General features: G+C 27.9%; 1 protein-coding gene across 2 annotated transcripts in view; it reads right to left on the bottom strand.

Annotated features, from left to right (window-relative positions):
• The window catches only part of mesh (sushi domain containing 2 mesh), an 83,025-nt gene that overhangs the window by 23,826 nt on the left and 33,397 nt on the right, over positions 1 to 25,802 (bottom strand). For both annotated transcript variants that reach the window (XM_075379119.1, XM_075379118.1), the window contains exons 8-18: positions 24,750 to 24,895; positions 22,748 to 22,941; positions 20,000 to 20,145; positions 17,849 to 18,130; positions 15,870 to 16,002; positions 13,310 to 13,457; positions 9,782 to 9,970; positions 8,148 to 8,285; positions 6,200 to 6,336; positions 3,705 to 3,837; positions 255 to 399 (exon numbers count right to left, since the gene is read on the bottom strand). In XM_075379119.1, coding sequence (XP_075235234.1) covers positions 255 to 399; positions 3,705 to 3,837; positions 6,200 to 6,336; positions 8,148 to 8,285; positions 9,782 to 9,970; positions 13,310 to 13,457; positions 15,870 to 16,002; positions 17,849 to 18,130; positions 20,000 to 20,145; positions 22,748 to 22,941; positions 24,750 to 24,895 — 1,791 coding nt within the window. The remainder of the gene's footprint in view (positions 1 to 254; positions 400 to 3,704; positions 3,838 to 6,199; positions 6,337 to 8,147; positions 8,286 to 9,781; positions 9,971 to 13,309; positions 13,458 to 15,869; positions 16,003 to 17,848; positions 18,131 to 19,999; positions 20,146 to 22,747; positions 22,942 to 24,749; positions 24,896 to 25,802) is intronic.

The following is a 25,802-nucleotide window of genomic DNA, read 5'->3' as shown; positions in this document are numbered from 1 at the left end:
ATGTAACAAAACAGAACAAACATTTTTGTTCCTGGTCGGTAACTGTACCCATATTATTAACGTATAAGCATCATTTTCAATAATGCAGTATATCAATTTTCAAAATTATGTCTACACATCATCATGTTAGGGTCATGAGTTAGTCTTTGAGGATTTAAAAAAAAGTTACAAAAATAAAACAATTTCTTCATTATAAAAATCTCTATCGTAAGTTATCAATTTGTTTAAAAATTAAGTTTACTGAACATCATTACCTATTCTTTGGTGTTAAAATATCTTCAGGAGTAGATTGCCATTCGGGTTGAAAAGTTTCATTGGCATAATAACTTGCCGTACGACCATATTCTCTGACAAATAGTGGAGAACCTAAGTTTTTCTTCACTTTATCTTCTAGAAGCCCTATATCACATCAAACTATTAACAACATATACCTAAGCTAAGAATAATTGAACGACCAATTATCTTAATAACACCAACAAATTTCACAGTAAAAAAAAAAATAAAAAAAAACTTTAAAAAACACTACAAAAAAAAACTTTCTTCCAAAAATAAATGTAATATTATGTTAACATATTCACCTTCTTTAACATAAATACATAAATTACATCTGAAAACAAGTCATTCCTAAAAACAGATAATGCATAATTATTATTGCTAAGAATTCATCTTAATTGTTTAACTGTTATTATAAATTAATTTTCCATAAGATATTTAGAATGATTAACAATATAAAAGTATTTTAATTGAATTTAGCCAATAATTCAATAGATCTATTCATGAGATTTATAATAACAGTATGAATTACTTGATTAAAAATAAATGTTATGAGTTGTATTAGGCTGATTTCATAGCCTAAATTAAGGTATTATAGTTAAAAAATTGTGAAAATAATTTATTACACACGATTGATGTGGTTTTATTTCTGCTTCATAATTTCTTTTTCATTTATAATTAGTGTTATTTATAACTCATTAGTTTAAAATAATTATTAATTAAAATTATCACTGATCTTTCTATTTTTATCAAAACATTAAGCATAAAATATGCTGAGTTTCTATTATAATAAATAAATATACAGATGAGTAAATAAATTAATAAATAATGAATCAAGAATCTAATCAAAACTGTGTAAATAGAATGAATTTAAGCTGAACAATACTGTATACTGTAAACAAAGTCAAATATGATTTATTCAAGACAGGTGTATACCTGTGACTGATAGCCCCATGATTAACAGGAAAAAAACCACTTCAATTATAGAAATAACAAAACAAATCATCTACTCATATACTTTGTGCTAATTGTCTTAAACATAGTAATAGGCAAGAAATAATCCTTAATAACCAGAAAACTTTTAAAAAAAAAATTAATGAATAACTTTTTTTAAGTTGTAAGTTACACCTCATTTACATATCATATATAACATTCTAATCTCATTGGTCCATAGGATTGATTATTGTTCACAAGTTGAACAGAGAGAAATGTACACATTAAAAATAGAAAATAAATAAGTTGCTGTCAAAAAATTAATGACAAAACAACATTTTTATCATTTTACTTCATTAGGTGATATATATGTGATGATTTGATAACAAAAACTCAAGGCAGATGTTGTTTTCTCTACGCCAAAAATCAAAACTTAAACAAATGGGGTTCTCAAACAAAAGACTTGAAAAAAAGATTTTAAAAACATGTAAAAGGATTGCATAACAATATTATCAGTGAAAAATAATCATATAAGTTTAAAATCAAGTAAAATAAACAAATAATGAGAATCGTAATTTTTTTCAAAAAGAATTTACTTATTTTTCGATATTGATATTGCCCCTTTAATATAGTCCTCAGAGGTGCAACACATTTATGCCAATGTTTTTTTCAGTCCTCAAAATTTGTGGAAAGCATTTTTTGGTAGAGTCTAAAATTTAGTCAGCAATTTTTTCTTTATTTCATCTGTCATCATAAATTGTTATCCTTTTAATGCTTGTTTAATCAGTGAGAACAAGAAAAGATTACAGGGTGCCATATCTGGAGAATATGGAGTCTCCTTAGAATAAAACAATTGATTTGAATCATTCAGTTCAAACCCAGCAACAAAGTTCAAACACAGAAATAAAGGCTCACAGTTCACAGTTCATTAATTAAATTCATTAAAGTTTGTGCTTCAACCAGCAAATCCCCATTACTACATATATGTATACTTATACATATTTATATAGCCTATGACACTTCTACAAACATAAGAATTCCAATGGAATGTCATACATCTAAATCGGTTCAGCCATTGAGCTGCTAAAGTGGAACATACTTACATACATACACCATAAAAACATTACACTTCTTTTTGGGTAGTCATATAAAAAATAAATATAAATATACAAAATTAAAATAGAATAGATTATTAATTAATGAATATTAAAGTGAATAATGTCATGGATATTAATATTATTAAATTATTACAATAACAGCTGATATAAAGCAGCCAATAGGGACTCATTAATTTTACCGATAATGTGAAATTTATCGAACAATAGCATCCACTTAGACTAACTATTACTCAAATCAATTCTGTGCACTAACTTTGCCAGTCACCCGTCTTTGCAATTCAAAAGTTATAAGAGAATATGCTTGCTGGCCAGACCAAGCCATTGTTGTAGAGACCCAGATGATATTATGGAAAGAAAAAAGAGGAACATAGATAAGACACTTAAAACTCAATGCAAAAGAGCTCGACTGCTTTATCATTTAGCACTGAAGACAAAACAGCCTGGTCTGACTTCCAACTCTAGTTGTTCTTTCTTTTTCTGTTTAACCTCCAGAACTACTGTAACGTATTACTTCAGAGGATGATACGTACAAATGTAAATGAAGTGAAGTCTTGTTCAGTCTCAGGTTGAAATTCTTGGGATGTGTGGTTAATTGAACCCCAACCACCAAAGAATACCAGTATCAATGATCTAGTATTCAAATCTATATAAAAGTAACTGCATGACAAGCCAAAATGTTTTTCTTAATAATCACTATGAGATTAATACCAATAGCTATCTTTTCAGAGCCAACTAAAGTTGATGCGGTATTACTGCTGACTGCCTAACAATCTAATACAGCCCTTTTCAGCACCAACAATAATTACTGTGACTCTAGTTACTTTCTGGTAAATAAATCATTATTCAATAACTTGAAAAAGAGAAATAGCTGAAAATTAATATTGAATAACTGCAAAAAAAAGAAGCATTTTATGTTATATTTTGAATAATAGTGTAAGTTTGAATGAATATTGATTAAAATAAAAAATCCTGAATTTTCACAAATAACAAATTGTTGTGAATGAATCCAAGCATAAACAAACTGAAAAAGAATTAACATAAAAAAATAATAATCCTGGCAAAGCCACTTCTGGTCTGGAAATAGTTGATCATCATTAATAATCTCATTGTTTTTTTTTTTCATAATACTGTTTTTACACTGAACACCCATATAGTGGAATGAATGATTGCTGGTCTGCCTTTCATCCAAAAGATCTGAATACAAATTCCAGCCAGGCTCAGCATTTATAAAATATTTAAAAAAACCACAATATTAAAAAAGAAAAGTAACATTACTGTAATTCAGTATCAGTCTATTTTTATTTTAGTATAATGACCTAAAAAAAAATAAAAATAGATCATTTTAAGCCCTGGGATAAGTAAAAATAAATAATAACTTACATTTAATTGCAAACGTTTGATGAATAGTTTGAAAATTATTTACAGAAGGAATATATGATACAGAACCATCTGGTGTTGTAAAATCATCGCTTAAATCGAAATTCCAAGTTCCAAGTAGGCCTTTAGTCTGATTCTATAAACAAGAACACACTATATGGAATGTACATGTTAACTAAACGAATAGCAAATAACAACAAATTTATTAAATTAAATTAGGTGGTTACAAGACTTGTTCAACAATACTTTGAAAATTATTTTATTGCACTGACATTTGTCTTAAACCATTCGGCTACACCAGCTTCATAAACTGACGTTTGTCTGCAGAAATCAAATAAAATAATTATTAATTAATTTTGAATAAATTTATGGAAAAAGAAAAGGAACTGCATGAAACAGGTCAAGGAAAGCCATAAAAAAATTTTGAGCAGCAGTTTCACATATTATTAAACTAATTAAAAATAAAAAGTAGTTAAGTATAAACAGTTTAAGGGTTTAAGTTTATTTAGTTGAATATTATAATTTTTTAAGAATAATTATTTGTTTTAGTAAAAAGGTTACACAATTGCATCCATTTCAATTCATTGTAGGGGTAGAAGCTTTTTTATGCTAAAAACTTGTTCTAAAGTTAACTTTCTAAAGTAGTCCTGAAAGATAATATGTTTTAGACAGAAGTATATGTACTGTAATGAATATTAAATAATGACAAATTTAAAGAATCATTGACATACTTTGAAGTGTAACAATGTCTAATTTTGTTGCAAATAAAATCGGTTTGATCACATAATGAAAAGTTATCCTCTAACATGACAAATATAGGGTATTTCTTTTACTCTATAAGCTCCAGAAATACTATTATTATTGTTAATGGAATATTACCAATGCATAGCTATGAGATCTAAATTACATGAGTTAAAAAGTTATATTTCACACTTTTATGAAAAATTCTAAGTAAACAGACTTTCAGTGAAAAAAATAATCACAGCCTGTTTTTTTGTGAAAAGTCAAAGTATATATAAAAAGATTAATTCTAAAAAGAGAAATTTATAGCTCAACTGTTTGTGTAATTTGTAAAAATCATGAATTTAAGTACATTTTTAAAATTATAGATTTTTTAAATTGTGAAATCAAGTAACATTATCTAATTATAAGCAAATTACATTCCCTCTTGCAATGAATTTGAACAAATACCAGCAATATTTGTTGGTCAGAATAAATAAACAAATTTTTTATTCTGATTATTACAAAATGAAATGTTATATAGGTCATGCCAGAAAAGGTACGTTAATTCATTATTAGCTAACCTAAGTCAATCTGTTAATTCAGAACAGACTTTTTAATTTGAATGATTCACTCAACATAGACTAATAATGCATACAAGTGGTGGTGGTGATGAAACTATCCCATATTCTATGTAACATACTTCTCTATAATATCTAATGATTTCATAATGTCTAACTGTGCCGCTAGATTAAAATAACATTCTGACTAATGAATATATATATATAAAACAAAACACACAGTGACATTTGTCACAAATTTTAATTTTAAATAAATGAGGTGAAAGATTTTTTACATGGTTAGGTAATTTATTAAAAACAGAGAGTGAAACAGAATAAGGTCTTTCTTGTAGACCAAAATATTACATTGTATAACATGATAAATCTTATGTTGTCTGCTTGATACATGTGAATACTGTTATTTTTTCTGGAATACATAATTCATTAAAAAAAAATTAGCAAGCATTGTAATTTGTAAATATAAACATGTAAAAATTTTGGAAATTCTAATTTACTAAAAATTGCTCTACATGAATTATATTTATTGGCACAAAAGATCTAACTCTCCATTTTTGTAATCTAGAAACTCATTTTGATTTTTTGTCCCAACTGTAACTCACATTTTAGATTAAAATATACATAGATATAATATGTTTTTAACAATAATGTCAAGCTTAGCAGTTGATAAGGTACTTCAAAGCAAAACAATGTAGTTTGATCTTGGTATAAACAAACTTAATTTGGCATTCCTATGACAATTCATTACCTAAAAACATGTCCAAAATGTTTATACTATTTGACAACAGAAATAATATTCATAGATTATTAATACTACTATGTCTATCTGAGAAGTACATTGAAATTGGTTCTATTCTTATTTAAAGTTAGATACTTGCAACCTATCATGTGAATGAATTGTTGGAACTGTTAATTTGTAATTTTTTAATCCTATTTGTAATTATATTTTAACAGAAAAAACCTATATTCACAGTAAAGAACTTAAAAATGAATGGTATCATATCTTGAGGTAAGTTCATTTATAAGCATTAAGGATAGCAAAATTGTTAGATTTTAATCTTAAATTGTTAAAAAACTATTTCAATATATATAAAACAGAATTATGGAATTAATAGCTTCAAATAATAATGTTAATATTTTAGATAAAGTAACTGGAAGGTAAAAAAAATGAATAGTTCAGCAATATTAAGATAGACTTACAATAAACTGCCACGGAAGGTAAACTCTTGCTGTCATATACCCTTCATTTTCAATTACTTGTACACCAGCACCAGATTCAAACATAATTATCACTTCAGACTGATTCAATATATATAATGGTGTATACACAGTAACTCCTGAAACATTTTCACAGTAACAGAAATAATAATTATAATGTAACAAATATTTTACACCGAAACAATTATATTTATCTAGCCATGAGTTATATGGAAGGGCATCCCAAAGAAGCAAACCTGGAATGCAATGCTGGAAAGGTGGCAAAAGAGATGAGATGAGACTAAATCTGGTCGTTGGATGTATGGGATCATCCCAGATGTATGTAGGTGGGTTTGTTGGGGACATGAGGAGGTCAACTTTTGGCTCACCCAGCTGTTGACAGTCCATGGAGCAGCCTACCTGGCTTTCCTTACATACCTGGTGAGCAGGAAAAGAAGAGAAGACGCCGGGTGTGTACACTGTGGCCTGGAGGATACATTCAGGCACACTTTTTTTGAGTGCAACAGGTGGGCAGAAAACAGACAGATGTCTGTCTGTATGGTCACTGGAAGCTTGGCTACTGACAATTTGGACTATTTACTTGTCTGTAATGAAGAAAACTGTAACGCTCCTGCAGAAATGGGCAGGGCAATACTGCAGCAGGAGATAATGGATAAGAGAGAAGAAGAAGATTGTAGAATATAACATTTTTGATATGCTATTTTCTATCTTCTTTATCGATTTTCTTTTTTTATGCTGTGTATTATGTGAAATATTATATATCATCATAAGTATATCTTGTTTACTACAGAGAGGAAGTATAAGCAAAGATGGGAGAGGCCTTGCATGTTAAGGTTGAATGGGGAGAGGACAGCCAGGGCAAAGATGCAGTTGGAGGCCCTTAGAGGTCATCCTACTGCTGATGTGTTCAAGACTCTTCGACCCACCAAAGGAGTCCCACAATACAGCATGCTCTGAGTAATGCCAAAACATGGGCATATTGTATAAGGGGGAAGGGTTCAATCGGTGAGAGCCCAACACTTGCCATTTGTACAGGGAGGCAGTGGCTGGGAAAGCCTTCTCCTCCTCCAATGTAAAAAACCATGATTATTATGGTGTGCAATTTTTAATTAGTATGGGGGAATACCCAAAAATAACCGAAATTGTTAAAAAAAGATGTTTTAATAATTTTCACTTACTGAAACTACAATCTCCTTCAACATACTCCATAGGATTGAATCCACTTGCCCTGATGGTTTTCCCCACAGCTGGAAAAGGAGTTTATCTTTTTCTTTAGCTCATATGTTAAGAAAAATTGCCTACTCCAAAAACCATCTGTTTCATGTCTGTTAGATGTCCAACATCTTTAAAACCCAAGCATTTATTTTCTTTGTAAGTACCCACAAAATCTTTCCAAGGCGCTTATACTTACTATATTACTAACTTATTATTTGATCCTTGATTTTCATTTTATGAAAATAATAATTACATTTTTTTATCAAGTTCTGTAATTATATATTTATATTTACATAAATATTTTTTGAAAGAAAAGGGAGAATTTGTTACTCTCTCTCTCTCTCTCTCTCTCTATTTTGTAGGTTTGATCATACTGTATTTAAGTACATAAAAAGGTATCAAATTCCCACAGGCTTTCTACACTATGTAAATAAATATATAATTACATACAATCAAAGAAACAATGGAACTCTGCCTTAATACTACATATTTCTATATTTAGTGTTAATTATATCCTAAATCTGTAACAACTGATATGTTTCGATCACTATCAACTTCTTATGGTTCTAAGTGCATGTAGAAGCTCTAACCAATTTAATAATTTTTTTAAGTTTAAAAAAAATATTAAAAATTGAATATTAGTAACATAAAAAAAGGTAAGTGTAATTATATTAACAATATTAGCATATCATTTAAAATTTTTAAAATAACATACCTGGAAAATGCTGGGTTCTTAGAGCTGGCCTATCAAAATAAATTCTTTTCTCATTGGCAAATACATCCAATCTGTATCTCCACTGAGCATAAGGTGGTCTTATTCGCACTTCAATAATTGCTGAAGTATTATCTCTAGCTGAAAATACAAATGATGAAAAATTTATGTTATTTTATTATATGCAAGTCATTTAAATAATAATATTTACTAAAATCTTTAATAAGTTAATTCTAAACCTGTAAGTAGTACATCAACTGGCCAGAAGACAAATGAGTAATTAATAAATTAAAATTATTTTTTTAAATAGTAATTTTATTGGAACCTATTTCAATCTGAATTTCTATGTGGAGTAATTTTTTTAGCTGTTGATGTTTTTGGCATTCCAGTTCTAAGGTGGATTAGCTTTGTTGAAATGGCGATAACAGATTTTTAGACTTCATCGTGAAACCTGTATTTTTGCATGTAAAAACCATTAATTACTTTTTTAATTTTATTTTAACTTCATTCATTATTGATCATGCTATTTATTAATATTACAAATTAGTTGGTTGATCATCTGTTCCATTATGTTAGTAAAATTATTTATGTTATTGACTGGCTTATTCTGTCTGCTTAAAAGGTCAGAACAAAAAAGTTCCTGAACTTTGCAAGCAGTGCATTAATACAAACTTGTAGCACTGACTAACAAGTGTTAATGCATAGTGATATCTTTCATCACTAATGACTGCATAATGCGTTGAGCTGTATGCTTTCTGTGATTAATCATAGAAAGATGAATCATACGAATTATTATGAATAATTAATTTAAGTGCTTTATACTTCATCAATCAAGAAATGATGAACCACATTCAAGAAGACTTTCAGTATAACATAACAACAAACATGTTACATGTATTTGTAAAACTGTACATCTTAATTATTAATTTGACTATTCAGGAATAAACAGAAGTAACAATAGTATTACATAACAATACTCTTACAAAAAAAAAATTAGAAATACATCGTGTAGATGTAAAGTTTATTCCACATCATGCGCGTCAATAACAAGAGCTCATGTGTTGCTCTTGTTTCATGTTTTTTTTTTTTTTAACAAACCTATGATAAATACCCTAATCCATCCTATTTAATTGATCTGGCTCCAACAGACCTTTTTCATTTCCCTGCCAGAACCTTTTAAATATACATAAATAACCATAATAACAAGAATTTCACAAACAAATATCATCATTTAATAGATCTAATTAGTAACAAAACAACAGCAATTATTTATTTTTTTGTAATTTTCAATAGATATTCCAATAAAGCAGATAAATCAGTAAAATAATGTTAAATATAAGTGGCAAGATCTAAATAATAATTAATCATCTAATGGAAACTGATCCTTATATGAATGTTGACTCTCCTTGCATAAAATGAAAATTACAGTTAGGATAATGATAAGACAGATAGATGACTTTGTAAAAATACTGCTGCAAAATTAGCACAGTTGATATGTTTAATTAAAATAGTAATAATTTAATAATTAGTTTAATAATAATTTATAAAATATTCAACAATAACACACACACATGCACATGCACAAACGTGATCATGTATACACATTTGCACAGAGAGAAATGGATAAACTAAATTACCTGCAACAGACGTTAGCTGAGTGGCTCTGACAGGTCCATCTGCATTATCCGACAACTGTTCAAAGCGTCCTTGAACATCAAATTTAAACTTTTCTGAATCTGCATGAACTAACACAAATTCTCCTTTTCCATTAAATGTATATGCCAAGTTATCAAATGTTATTACATGTGGATCCCCAAAAACAGTAGCTATAAACAACCAACAAACATTATTACAGTCTTTTAATAACTACTATTAAAAAGAGATAAGCGAATTAAACATTATTATTACTAACACATGCTTGTTGATTATTTTTAACAGTAAATTCTGGAACATTAAGTAATTTTTCAGTTCTTCAGATAACAAATTCTTTCCATTTTGCTTAAAAAAAAACATTCAAAAATCTTTGTTTTATATTTAATCTTGTTAATCTCCAGAAATTATTCTTGTTTTTTTTAAGAATTCCTTTAGTTACAATATATTTGTTGTTATGAAAAAGGCTTAATGTGACAATTTTACTATTAATAGGTATTTCATTTGTTATTTATTTTTATAGAAATAAAATCTATAAAGAAATGTTGTAAATTAAGTGACTAATTCAATCTGATTTATATCCATTTTTCTTCTTAAAAATAAGGCTTCAACCTTTATATTACACCATTATAAATTTATAAGAGATTTAGTATGAATTAAAGATGTAAATGCCAATAAATGTACATCCCTCTTTATTTTTCTTAATATAAATTTACTGATACTGTTTGGATACATACCTTCCTTTTATCTTTTCAGGGAATTCTAGAAAAGAGCCTTTTAATTATTCATGGAGTAACATATGTACTATTCCAAATGAAATTTACATTACATTTTTCTGATCCAAGTAAAGCCTCTATTTATTAGAAATGAACTCTATTATGTCTTAACCAATGTGATCATTTGTAAAACTTTTTGGGAGTGTTGGGTAGCTTTGTTTTTTAATCACAAATACCAAAAATTCAATCGGATAAAAACAGCATTTAATTCATAAACTTAACATTTATGCTCAGAATTATTAGAAAACAGAATGATGAATAGAAATAATGAAACAATTTCAATAAATAAACACAAGTTAATTAAAAATATAATCATAAGTAAATACTGAGAGACAGGAATTTGAATAATTATTTGTGGTGCAATTCAAAAATTCTAAAACTAGGTTGATAAAAAACCAAATTTAAATTTGGTAACTATCCTGTTTGAAGTAGTCCCATTATGAAATGAAACATTTTTTCTTATACTTCTCCCAAGATTGGAATGCTCTGAGGACATTTTGTTTGAAGTAAATTAATCATCTTGTTTGAAGTATGTTACTGTTACTGCAACTTAACTTGCATCTTCTACATAGTGTCAAAACAGTAAAACTTCAATTGTATCTTTATCTTGGAAAGAAGAAGAAGTTGCAGAGGGCCGAATATAACAAGTAGCAACAATAAAACATGTTGCAGCAGTCAGAAATCTCATTTTTTACGAAGTACAAGGTGACCAAAAATTATTAACATATTTTAGATGTTAATAAAAAAATAACAAACCAATGTTTTATAGTTGAACAAGATATTTCAAACAATTTTGTTTACAACACTTATTAACTTCAAAAACATTCCACAAAAACATCTTTTGTGGTGCATAAAATGTCTAGAAAACATTCAGTTTCATGCAACACATTATGAAAAATATCTGGAGTTATTCTATTAATTAAACCTTTGGCTGTTCTTTTTAGTTCATTGATGTTGACAACTTTCACTGTGTATACCCTGTCTTTGACAAACCCCCAAAGAAAGGAATAAAGTGGCATAATGTCAGGGATAGAGGTGGCCAGAGAACAGGTCCATCACCGCCAATTCAACATTGAGGAAATTTTTCATGTACGTAATCCCCAACATGTAAATCCCAGAGTGGTGGTGTGCTGTCTTATTGACAGTAAACGTAAGGTTGCCGAAGTTTAATTTGTAGTACTACAACTACTACTACTGTACTACTACTAGTACTACTACTTTGTAGTACTACTGTAACATGTCTAGATAAGTAGCACTCGTAACCACTGGCCCAGCAAAGAAGAATGATCACTTCAAAAAGAAGAAGTTATGATCACTTCATAAGCAGTCAACAAACACTAAACGATAATTTTTGGGCGAACACATTGTGTTTATTGAACTGCTGTTCAATAAACACAATTAATTGTGTTTAGTTAGATTTGGGGTAGTGAGAAACCTCTTGCTAGAGGTTTCTCACTACCCCAAATCTGAAAATTACTATGGTTAACATGGCCAAGATGGAAGGTAGCATTATAAGAGAAGATTACTTTTTAAAAAATGCATTACCTTTGTTTACTTTTTCAATAATGTTCACAGAAAAATTGTAATGTCATGGTTTATTGCCATCTTCAATTGCATGCACTCATTGAATTTTGCATGCAGGAAGTTTTAGGCACTTGGGTAGAACCTTCATAATTGTCCATTGTGGTATTCCCAGTTCTAAAGTTTATTTACCCGGAGTTCTCTGAAAAGTTTCTCTTGCTTGATTTGCATCTTTCTCAGAGACAGGAGGTCGGCCAGCACCTTTTTTGTGTTCTACACTTCCTGTATCCTTAAACTGCTGATACCAACATTTAATAGAGCCTTTATTAGGAGGATCATGGCCACACTCTAAACAAAAACGTCTACTAACAGTAATAACAGCTCCATCTTCATAAAACCATAATATGTACATTGCTTTCTCCTGCACATTAGCCACTGCTTAATTGACGATCCCCTGTTGTTAAATCTCACTGGTGTATTCATTCAATCATCAGTAATTTTAGTGCCTATACTAATATTTTAAAAAAATCAACATGCGCTACAATGTATTGTCCATTTTTATTAACCCTTAAAATGCGCTGAATAATTAATGTTCACCTTATATTTTGTAAGCTGTGTAATAGAATTACCATGATACTGAATCCAATTTTTCTTTTCTCAGAATCAGATTCTTTACATTAAATGTCCTTCCTCAGATTCATCAAAATATTTTAATAGAACTTGACATTAACAATCTGATCCTCAAGAAATAATTAAAGAATTCATGGTGTACAACCAATAAAATAAAAACCCAATAAAGAAATATTTGTTCACTCTTTTGCTCACTTTCTTTGATAACTACTAAAAATATGCTGCCCAGATTATTTTTTCATTAGCCTGCTCAGTCATTTCAACATTCACCAAAATAGATTTCCTGAATATGATGTAGAATTTGATGTTACCTCTCTGTTCAATCACCTTGCAGTCCATACTGAGATCAAGATATGCACATGAATGTGGTCACAAAAGTGGATGTAACAGATTCAGTACTGTTCAACTTAATAACTCATGAAGGTCACTGCTTACCTTGTACTCTTATATTTTTTGTAATAAATCTATTTATTACAATCTATTTATATTTTTTATAAATCTATTTAATCAGCTTTAAACATGATTTAACAATAAGTAAAAATAAAATGATAACAATTCAATTACTTAATGATGTGATATTATACACACCTACATAAGGAGGTTGGTAAGCTACACAATCTTGAGATGGACGTCTTTCAAATCTAAAAGTTTCACATCCGACTGCTTGTTCTTCTTGCCATAAACAACAAAAATAAAATGGACTAATATCATGAAACCACTGAGAAAGAGTTGGTACCTAAAACATAAAACTAAACATGTTAATACAATTGATGATTTTAAATAAATAAAAACAATATAGTTAATATATATATATATATATTACAATAATATTAATTAAAAAATATAACTTACGATATTCAATTGCTCTTTTTGTGCAATAATTTCATACTATGTACAGTATGGTATGTTTTGACAATCATTAAATCTGATCATTAAGTGACACTATTGTATTGCTGATACAAATCTTAATAGATTTATCAAACTTTCAGTTCTATGGTAGTTATGCACATATTTGACCTTACAATTAAAATAAATATAATTTCTTGTTCCCATCATTTATTATTTCTAAATATGGTAAAAATGCTCATGTCCATTTCTATGTTTTTATACATGCAAAGTTTATTGTTATCTAAAAATAAACAAGGAAGAAAAATTAAAGGAGTTATGGCATATTTTTTTTTTTTTAATGGTAACAAACCATAAGGAAAAGTTTCTTCCTTTTTCCTGTTTAGCCTCTGGTAATTACCATCAGGAATTACTGCAGAGGATGATATGTATGAGTATATGAGTATAAGTGAAGTGTAGTCTTGTACACTCTCAGGTCGACTATTTCTGAGATGTGTGGTTAATTTAAACCCAACCACCAAAAAAACACCGGTATCCACTATCTAGTATTCAATCCGTATAAAAGTAACTGCCTTTACTAGGACTTGAATGCTGGAACTCTTGACTTCGAAATCAGCTGATTTGGGAAGATGTGTTCACCACTAGACCAACCCAGAGGGTTCTAAGGAAAAGTTTAAATAGCAAATTATTAACAAGAAAAGAGAATGAAAAACCAATGTATTGATACAAATTAAATAAGGAATGTAGAGAAACAACATAAAAAGAAACTGTTACTGAACATGAGCACAGTCTCTGAAGTATAGGAATATGTTTTACTTTTTTACCCTTAAATTATCAATTCATTTTTCAAAATGTTTGCATAAAAATGCTTTGAGGATACCACTGTGCTTTATTAATCCAATACTATGTAATAATGATTAAATATACAGATTAACAAAAAAGGTTGCAACAATTTAAAAAAATCGTTATCTCAGAAACTACTACAGATAATTAAAGAAGTATTTTTTTTTAAATTCAAAAAGTTTTTTTACATTCCTCAGAATGTTTCAATATCAGCTTCTTATCTCTGACATAGTCAATAATTTCACTGGGTTGCTGAGATCCCCATATCCTACAATTATGCTGGTTGACACAACTACTGACATGGAAAATCATTTCATCCGTAAATACAACACGTTTTAAAAATGTTTTGTCATGTCAATGTTATTAAGAATTTTACTTGTGAATTTAACATGTTTGATGATCTATAGATTTAATTTGATGTTTAAGCTGAATTTTTTAAGTATGAAGTCGTAAACACTTATGCAACATTTTAAATAGTTATCTTTGGAATTCTTAACTGTAAACTTCACCCAGAAATTGATTTTTTAGGGCTTCTTAAACAACTTTGACATTATGCTCAACTGCTTCATCACTCATTTTGGGCCAACTGGGGGACTTTTTTCACTCCCACATTACCAGATTCCTTAAACTGCTCATACACCGTCTAATAATGTTTGCACAAGGGAGGATCACTGCTATAAACATGCCACAAAGTCTGTTAAACAAACTGATTTATATTTTGGTCACCACTAAAAGCACTGAGCTTTCTGCTGAACTGTCGCCATTGCATTGACTTATAGTTGGGCAGAAGTGTTGTGCGCATCCGCCCAAGGTCATGGCCAGTCACGTCTAAAAAAGCTTGATGATATCCCAATTATTTTGCAGTTCCAATTAATACTTTATCTCAATTACATAGGGATGTATGATTTTTTTTACTGCTGCAACCTTTTTTGATGGTCCTGTACATTCAAATTGTTTATGTAGATAATTTAATTTTGAAAAGGTTCACTTAAGTAACTAGAATTACTTAGAATAAAACTACCACAGTACTTCTTCAAATAAATTTAAAAGCAAACAAATAATCAAAATTAGTCCATCTGATTAAAATAAAGCAAAAGCACACCAAAAAAAAAAAAAAAAACTTATATATAAGTCAAATTGAGAATTTTCTTTTCTTAATGATTAAAATAAAAATCAGCAATATTGTCAGAAAAATTCAAGCAGGCAAAAATTAATAACTTGTCAATGTATGCCCCATTCCACTAATCTATATACAATTATATTGAAAAAATTGTGACTGAAAAATGGAGATAAAAATAAATTTACATCAGAGCAGAGTAAAAATTGTGGAAGTTAACCTCCACACAAGCTGAATATACATGTTTGCATTATTAAAAATGCTCCTTGTTAATAAAAAAAATCCTGGATTTCAAGTACAGCAAACAGTTGATAAATATTTCAATTTTTAATTACAACTTACCTTATTGGCTTCATTCCATGGTATGTAACCAAGATTATGCGATCTTCGTGGTCTTGAACCCCATTGCTGATCATATGACAACATGAGATAGTGATTTTTATCATAACAACATTGCTGTTCTGAGCCTTCCAAACTATAAAATAAACCACAAGAAAAACAATTTTTTTTAAAATTTATTCACTCAAGCTGATATACTATATACTATCACTCACACTACTGTATATAGAACTGATAAAAAAATATAATCTTGTACTTTCATGCAGTGCATATTAATTATTATTATTCATATTTAGAAATCACAATTTTTCAAAAAATAATTTAAATAATCTACTGAGAACATAAATTAAATAAAAATTTATCTACAATTTCTTTTCAATTACTTTAACTAATGAAGCTAAATGATTCATTGTTATTAAAATAGAGAAATAAAGAAAAGGTAATATCTGAATTAATAATTAAGCCTGGTAAACAATAATAATAAATCTCATACAATATGTTATTACATATACATAATTTTTTTTATTCGTTATTTTTAAGTTCGTAAGTGACTAAAATGAGATTGACTCTTAAATAAAATGATGATTCATGATTAAACTATTCTATTATAAACTATATTGGAAGACAGGTCCTGAAAATAATGACTAATTTACAAATCAATGCACTACTAGCTAACCACTTTAAAAAATTCAAACTTCCTTCATTACCTAGCAGTCTAACTCTTGTACCTAATGATTTCCACATCTCTCTAGCTCAAAGATGGGTTTGTATCTTAATATTCCAATACAAATTAAAAATAATAATGCTATATTATTAAATTTATATAGAAATGAATTTCTATATAAAAGGTATAAAAATGCTTTTTTTATATGAAAAATGCTTACAAAAACAATGCTACAATTTAAATGATTAAAAATCATAAATTACTAGTTTTCAAATTATTCAAATACTGTAGTTCAATTGGAATTTTAATACTAATTTTGGAATTCTTCCTTCTGTGAAATTGCTGGCAGCATTGCTGTTAATGACAATTAAAAAGGTTAGAAAAAACATCTCTAGTATATAAAATTGAATAATTTGTTTGATCTATGCTGTATTTTACGTTTTTCCTTTAAAATATATTTTAATATGTTACTAAATTTAATATCATTCAAGTAAATCTAGATCTTGATTTATTGTACTACGTATAATTTACATGTTCATTTACATTCTACAAAGTGATTTATAAAAGTTGATTCTCTTATGTTTAGAACCTGTTTTATGTAACTTGTATCTGAGGGTAAATACACATACAATTTCTCTGAGCCAGTATTTAGTCCAATTATTATACTTTAAATTGTATTCCCCTGAATTGTTGCTTTTGTATTTCATTAGTTTGCTGAATGACATTCAAGCATTTTGTTTTTTTTTTAATAATCTTCTTTCCAGAAAATGTGGATAATTTTACACAAATATAAGCTGATATATACTGATGCTACCTTTTTTTCTCTAGATGTGTTGTATTTTTACTTTGTATTGTATATTTAAATGGCATGTTGACTCTAAGCATGTAACCACTAACCTGTGTCAGATATTTTAAATTTTATTGTATTGAGTTCTTCAAAGGTAGTTTTTGGCTGACAAAGGAGTATACATTGTAATTATTATGTTATATATTGAATCTGGCTAATTTGTAAATTTTTTGTAAATTCAAAATTTTATTATTTTTTAATATTTTATTGTAGGGGCTAGGTTTTAGATTAATCATTTGTTTATATATTCTGTGTTTTTGTACAAATTATACAGTTATAAAAAGACACTGAAGATTCTTAAAATATTCTGTATTATATATGAAGCAAATATGGCAGTTAATTTAATCATTATTTAAAAATCTGTTTGTCAAGGTATATATGTAAGTTACTTAACTATTTATGATGAGTGTACATAAATTAATATAATTTAAATAAGTGAATAGAAAATAAATATTTTATTTGTTTACTCACCTCGGAGCTCCACTTCTAACACACTGAATAGCTCCTTTGTGATAATCACAATCAGGGTTTGAATCTCTATCACAATCGTAATCTGGCATAAATCTTCCTTTATCAATAAGCGCTTGTTCTAATGTACAAGGACATTGTGGAATTTCAGCGGCAAAATTTTTTAAATAACGATCATTCATAATCCAATCATCGCACATCTTATCTGCCCATTTACTTCCATATTTTCTTCCCCACTGTGGTGAAAAATACCAACCGAGTGGTATCGGTCGACTCCACAGCACACTACACAACATAAAAAATATAACTTAAGAAAACACAAATATATCCATATGAAAAACATTAAAATACTTTTCAGTGAAAGAATATCTTGCTTGTGAAAGATAACAAAAGAAAAAATATTTTTTTAATTACTATGCATTAGACATAATGATGTCAGTCATGTGCATAACAGTTTATATTTGAGCTTAACCTTACACAAAACATACTTGTCATTGTGATTTGGCATAGGCTACATATATTAAAATGATGGTGTTATTTTAAATTAACTTCTTAATTCTTGATATTTTTTTATGTAGCTATTCCATTCTAAACCTGTAAAGATAATCATGTTGCCATCAATTAATTAATATTATCCTTCCATATTTTTCTGAGATGGCATCATTTCATGACAACTGTCAGTAATTTATTTTACTTCATACAGCATACGTAGTTAAATCAAACAATACTTAAAATACCTCTACAATACATCTAAAATACCCACGTCTATCTTCATCCTCTCATGTATCAGAGAATTTCTTATTTTATTGTAGTATTTTGCAAATGTTAGCAAAAATAAATCGGTTTTTTACACCATCAAGTTATCTTTACAACAGTTACCCTTATCCTAAAGTCAAATAACCCTAAATAGCTTCACAAGGTCACACACATCCTTTTCTTTAACACGATCTTCATTCCTTTGCAATATTAAGAATGGGTTACCCCATTAAAAGCTACAGAATATTTTAGGATTTCCTAATATATCACACTGATTGCAAGATAGTAAGTACGCAATGGCCAGTACAGTTCCAACATTTTTAATGCAATCATCTATCAAGACAAAGTTTTAACGTAATATAGTCATTTAGAATAATCTAAAATATAAGCACTTTCTAACGTTCAAATCCTAATAAAAGTAGTTATTTTTATACAGATGAACCTATTTTATTAGAGTTTTCACGTCAAAAATCTTAAGAAATCACTAATTTCACCCCTTAATTAACGTCCTAAAGATTTCAGTATAACCTCATTTCACCAGAGAAGCTGAATTCCAGGTAAATCTTTCACTAGCTGTAACTCGCTAACGAAGCATTTCCAGACCTATGTTTAGTGAAATGTTTTGGTTGTGAAGTATATTGGTTTTCTCATGGGACTCCCTGTGTGTATGTATGTATGTATAAACACATACATATATACACATACACACACACACACACAAACTACTGTTATCAATGTAAAGACAAGCTTTTTCTTCATGTTAAACCATATTTTCATGAATTTCCTAGAAATAATTAATAAAATAAATTATCTATATTATTGAAAACATTTTCTTAGATTTTAATTTTTTTATATTTATTCTTTTTTTCTTTGATAATATTGTACTCTACTAGTTATTGTAACAATTGAAACAACATTTGTAAATAAATTTTATATTTTTAATAACTTTATAAATAACTATAAATTTGTTTTCCTTAAATCTAAGTAGTTACATCTATCCTAAACACAATTTTACAGGAGAAGGGTATATTTACCCAACATTTCTGTTACATTTCTGATCAAAAATATTTTGTTCATTCCTGCATCAAACTATTTTACACATACTGCTCACAGTACACAATACTAGTACCCTACATACTAGTCACTGAAAACATGCAGTGAATATCTAAGGAACATTCACACCAACAGTTAGAATTATAAAGTGTGTATATAAATGTACCACTGAACTACACACAATTCCACCAAATCCACAATGGAAGTTTTATAAGATTTCATAAATCAGTTAAGTTACTAAAAAAATTTTTTTTGTAATATAGCATTTCAGTTGAAGACAAGATTTATAATTTTATTGACTTCATAAATGATTTATATAAATATAACACAAAAGATGTTACTTACGGTGATACTGTTAAATCTCCAAACTGCACTGGATTCGTGAGATTAATTTGTATGAAGCCAACTCTCAGGTCATTAACTCGTTCATTATTTCGACTCTGATAAAAGCTTGGAATAATTTTGTATCTCCCAACATTATTTATACTATCCTAAAAATACAAATTTAAAAAAATAATAATAATTAACCCATTAAACATTAACATTAATCCTATTAAACTCTTAACATTAATTAACCTTAATCAAATCATAAATATTACTTTTATAAAAAAAATTATACTCATTTTGTAAAATACCTGAGAATATATTTCTAGATCTTTTAAAAATTATAATTTAGTCTCTTTTTCAGTATTATTATATGCCTTGTTTTTATTGATACGATAGAATATAATTTAACCAAATTTGATAAATCCTGATTTTTAGTAATAAGAAATTTTTTTGTATATCTCTCACGGCCCACAAGGCAACACTGATTAGTGAAATGCATAATTCACCTACTGCAGCAGTTCCATTCAGGGATATGGTATAGTTCTCTTATGTTAAAAAATAATACACAAAGGTAAAATATGAAAATTCATTTGGTTAACCAGTACATGAACACAAAAATATAATTATTACAATGACATTAAAAAAAATTTAGGACAAAACTACTTTGATGTTTTTCCTACTTTTCTTTCATTCACAAACGGGACAAAATTCTACCCTTATAATCAGCAATAATAGTTTCAATTTATCAATCTAAAAAAAACTCAGCCTTTTCTGTATGTTGATGCATTTTCTACAACCTTGATCTCTTTTATTGAAATTTCAATATGTTTCCCAAGTAAAAACAAACGTATCAAACAGAAATGAGACATATACAGAAGCAATTATAGAGACAACATATAAAATACAGAAATGAGGAATTATGTTAATCACCACATAAGTAGTAGGACTCATGCAACAGGTATAAATATGCACTAAAGATATTAACATAATTTATTCATTTCTTGTAAACAAAACACGTATTTTTAAATCCTTTTTAGTTCTGATGAATGCAATATAATGCTATATGATTACAAGAGTCAGTACTAGGGTCGTTTGGAAAGTTCTTAGCCTAACAAAGAAAACACAAGATTTCCCAGACTTTTTTTTATAATTCAACATTGTCACCTTACAATTCAATACATTTATATAATTTAAGAAAAGTGATGTATCTGTGGTGGAAATTAGTACCACCCACTGATTCTAGTCTCTACTATTAACTGAAAATAATACACCAAGCAATCAAGACTAAGCAAACAAAATCAAGTGATAGGAAACATGTCATTTTCCATCAAGACAATGCCAGACCCTACACATCTTTGGTGACCCATAAAAAATTGAGAGAGCTTGGTTGGAAAATTCTGATGCATCCACTGTACTTCCAGTGTCAGACTACCATTTGTTTCAGTCTCAGAAACAAAATTCTCTTAATGGCAAAAAGTTGGCTTCAAAAGAGGCCTATGAAAATCAATTATGAAAGGTTTTCTTCTAGAAAACATAGCAGTTCTACTTGATGGAATTATGATTTTACCTCAAAATTGCAAAGAAAGTCTACCAAAATGGCATATATTTCATTTAATAAACTTCATCTGAAATACAAAATCTTTATTTTAATTTTTCATGAAAATACAAAGAAATGTTTTCCCCAATCCTTTATTTTTCTGCTTGAATATGTTTTACTTCATGATGGGTTAAGGAAATAAAAAAGTTTGAATAATCATGATTTTCAAGTTAACAAAGTCTGAGTTAATAAGGTTTGACTGAAGTATAAATTAGATTATTATAATTATTTTATACAGTTCTATCAAAAATATGATATTCTAACTTTGAGGTCCTTCAAAAATCCAGAATGAGTCTTCACGATATGAAAATGGGTGGTTAAGTCAATCACTCGCTATGAGTAAGTATCACTCAAGTACTTTGATAGTTAATAAATAAAGTTCTAAAGTTTTAAGTTTTCTTAGTACTCAATTTGTACTAAGAAGAAACAAAATTCACTTTCATTCAACCACATTACAAAGCTGTTTTCATTTTAATCAATGTAATTTACTTTGACCTATGAGAAAGGGTCTTAATATATTTCCATTTAATAAATGCTAGTACCTAATAATCTAAAAGATGAAGCAGTCACAGTATTAAGAAATCATTATCAGATTGTATAAAATGAATGAACTTTGTCTTATAGGAATTGACTGTTACCCAGAGACTACCAGTCAAACAGATGTTAAAAATAATTATTGAATTTTACTTAATTATTACAATTTAATTATGTCATTTTACTTAATTATAAAAATAAAAAAAACTGAATATATAATTATAAATATTATTTGTTTTATAGCAAAATTGAATAATTATACATACGCATATAAGCAAATCTGATCATATAGCATGCGTTCATACATAGACATACTTCTAGACATTTTTAAGAAATTTTCTTAAGAGGTAACTAATTAAAAACATTGGTTTAACAACATTTCTTCAACTGCCAATTTTTTCAACCAAAACCCAGAATCTTTTCTATATAATGCTACTATTAATTTGTTAAATCAGTTTATAACATTAAATAAAATTAAAAAACAAACTAAAATTAAATTTGACGGTTGTTACAAGACCAATTAAATGTCTAAATGAAAAAATAATTTACTTTCTTAAAAAATTAAATGACAAATTATGAAAAAAATTAATAAAATTACAAATAAACAAGTAATTAGAAAACACAAATCAATTTACCTCTAACAAATCAATGTACATAAGTTGTGGCCTGATTGTGGTTTCCTTATAACCCCATAATGAAATTTGTATTGGTGCATTTGAAGAATTTGTCAAGTTGTATACATCCCAAGTCATAGCAATTTCTGGTGGAAATCTTTCATGTATTGCTTTTGATTCAAAGAATATTTTTTGTGCTGCTGTAGCTGGAGTTTCTATAAATAAAAAATATAAAAGAATATATAAAAATGGATTACAAAAATAAATCATTAAGAAAAAAAAATACTTATATATATATCTGAAGGAAATTGGCCTTACACCAGAAGATACCACAGATAAAATAAAATTAAACAAGAAAATCAAGAACAAAAACATTTACTTCACACTCACAAGAAAAAACTCACCAGATATAAATTTTTAACACTAGAAAGGGCACAAAGACTGGAATGTATAAAAAAGTACTGGGAGGATCGCAAGGCCCAAACACTTCCATCGAAGAGAGTTGGGTAATGGATTGATTAAAGTGATCCTGTGTGATCATAAAAGATAATAATGGATACTCATATATAAATTATTTAAAGGAAATTAATTTTTTAAGATTCATATTATTCCCTTTGACAGTTAAATTATGTTTACATTTTATTAAATAAACAATCTAGTACAGAATATTGAGATAAGCTGTATTTTACCTTAACTTTTCATGAATACTTTTGCAGGATCCCGCATCCTCAACCATGATTAAAATAATTTTGTATCACATAATAAAAATTTAAAAATAAAAATATTAAAACAATGAAAATTGCATATTAATTTATTATTAAGTGCTGTTGTTTGTTGCAATTTTTATAAGGCCGTCTCTCTCAAACACTGTATGATGGTTTATCAAAGTGAAATTATTTTTGTACTTATATATTTAATGTTTTTCTAATATATTTAATTTTATATCATCTTTATTAATTACTAATATATCTAAACTTATGTTAATATCAGAAATAGAATGTCTATCGTTTATTAGGTGGTCTGCCATATTAGATAACCTAATTTATTATTTTTGTAATTTATATAATGTTCAAGAAATCTAATTTTAAAGGATCTATTTGTTTTAGTATTTTTATTTTTAAATTTTTATTATGCAATAACAGAATTATTTCAATCATGACCGAGGATGTGAGATCCTGTGAAAGTACTCCCATTAAAAATTAAGGAATGATATGTGTATTTCAATATTTTGTACTAGTTGGTTTATTTAAAAGAATTTAAATTTATTGATTGGTGCATGGGTTAGAATAATTAGTGAATTGATTTCAAACTACTACTATATACTGATATAATTTTGTAGAAAATGTTCTGGCAGTCAAAGAAAAGCAAATTCACCAGACTCCTTACTCATCAGAAATGGCTCCTTGTGGTTTCTGGTTATTCCTGAAGCTGAAGATCTCTAAAAGGGTTCTGATTTGATAGCCAGGAGGATATAATGATGAAAGTAAGGAAATAAACAAAATATGTTATTTATTTTCATAAAATTTATTTAAATAATCACAACAGCTGTTTTGGTACACAGTACCTTCCTTAAGTGTTGTAAACAGAACACAAAAAAGTATTCTTTTTGAATTTTGATGTTTATCAACATGGTTTTCCACAGGCTATTTTCAAAGAAGTACTATTTCAGTCAGTAATATTCTTTGAATCTGTTTGCAATACCTGAGGAAGGTACTATATACCGAAACAGCTGTTGTGATCTTTTAAATAAATTTTGTGAAAATCAAATAACATATTTTTTATTATAAATATCTTCTTATGTTACTCGATTTTCATCAAGTAATGGCTTCATTTGTTGATTAGAGCGATAAATGTGACAGTACAAGTTGTATCCATTCTAAAGGGCTACAAAAACATTTTCCAACAATGGAAGGACTACTGGGTTAAATATGTGAAATCACAAGGGAACTGTTTAAAAGAAGACTAAAAGATTTCACAAAATAATAAATAATAAGATATCAACTTGAGAAAAAAAATTACATACCGACAAAATATTTTCCTTTCCAGTTATATGCTCCATCACCAATAGCTATATCAAATAAAACATAGCCTTCAGCCATCAGAAACGGTTGAACACAGATTGCTCTGTTTCTATCAACAACTGTTCCAACAACACTTTCTACATCAAACCTAGAAATGAACAATAAATAAAAGACGTTAAAAAAGGGTAAAAGTATTAACTTATTACAAATACGGTTTTAAATTTTTCACTAAAACCAATTACCATTTTAAATTTAATAAGCTTCATGTGAATCCATTAATGTGTGAAGAACACAATTAATCTGGAAATGTAATAGAAAATTTATAAGTATTATTAAGTTTTTATCTATACATTAATTATCGACAACATCGATTATACTTGTCATACTGCACCTTTGCCAATGCGTTTTAAATTTACTAACTTTCTTCATAACAGCAATAAAAAATTACAAATAGTATTACTTTACTTTCCAACACTTTTCTGTTAAGTTATACAAATTTTTCTTCATAAAGCTTTAGAAAAAATGAAGAAAAATATCCTTTTTTTAATTTGGATGTTTTTTACAGTGGTTTTCCACATACAGACCACTGTTCAAGAAGTATTATTTCAGTCAATAATATATTTTTTTAATTTAAAAAATTGATAATTTTATTTCCATGAACTCTCAGTAAGAAATTAAATAAATAAATTGTGTTTGGTGTATAGTAATACATTACATAGATCATATCAGTAATATATAGATATGCTATTCTATAAATAAAAAAAGAAACTGCTGCAGCATTTACTTGGATGGATCAAGTGAAACCATGATAAAACTTTGATCAGAGCAACATCACAAAATACACAATTAATTATAAAATAAAAAGTGTATGTGATTAAAGCTCATTTTAAATATAAACATATGAATTAATAAAAAGATAAATACAAGTGAAGATACTAAATATAAAAAAATAACCAAAAAATTCAAAAGAAGTTAATCAAAATTATTTGAGGACATATTATTTACTCAATGAATAGGATGCAGAAGATTTTTAATTAGTACTATTTAAAAATTCA

The sequence above is a fragment of the Lycorma delicatula genome, chromosome 11 (assembly GCF_047948215.1).
Source record: "Lycorma delicatula isolate Av1 chromosome 11, ASM4794821v1, whole genome shotgun sequence".
In the NCBI taxonomy this organism is placed as follows: Eukaryota; Metazoa; Arthropoda; class Insecta; order Hemiptera; family Fulgoridae; genus Lycorma; species Lycorma delicatula.
This window is presented reverse-complemented; position numbering and strand designations above follow the sequence as displayed.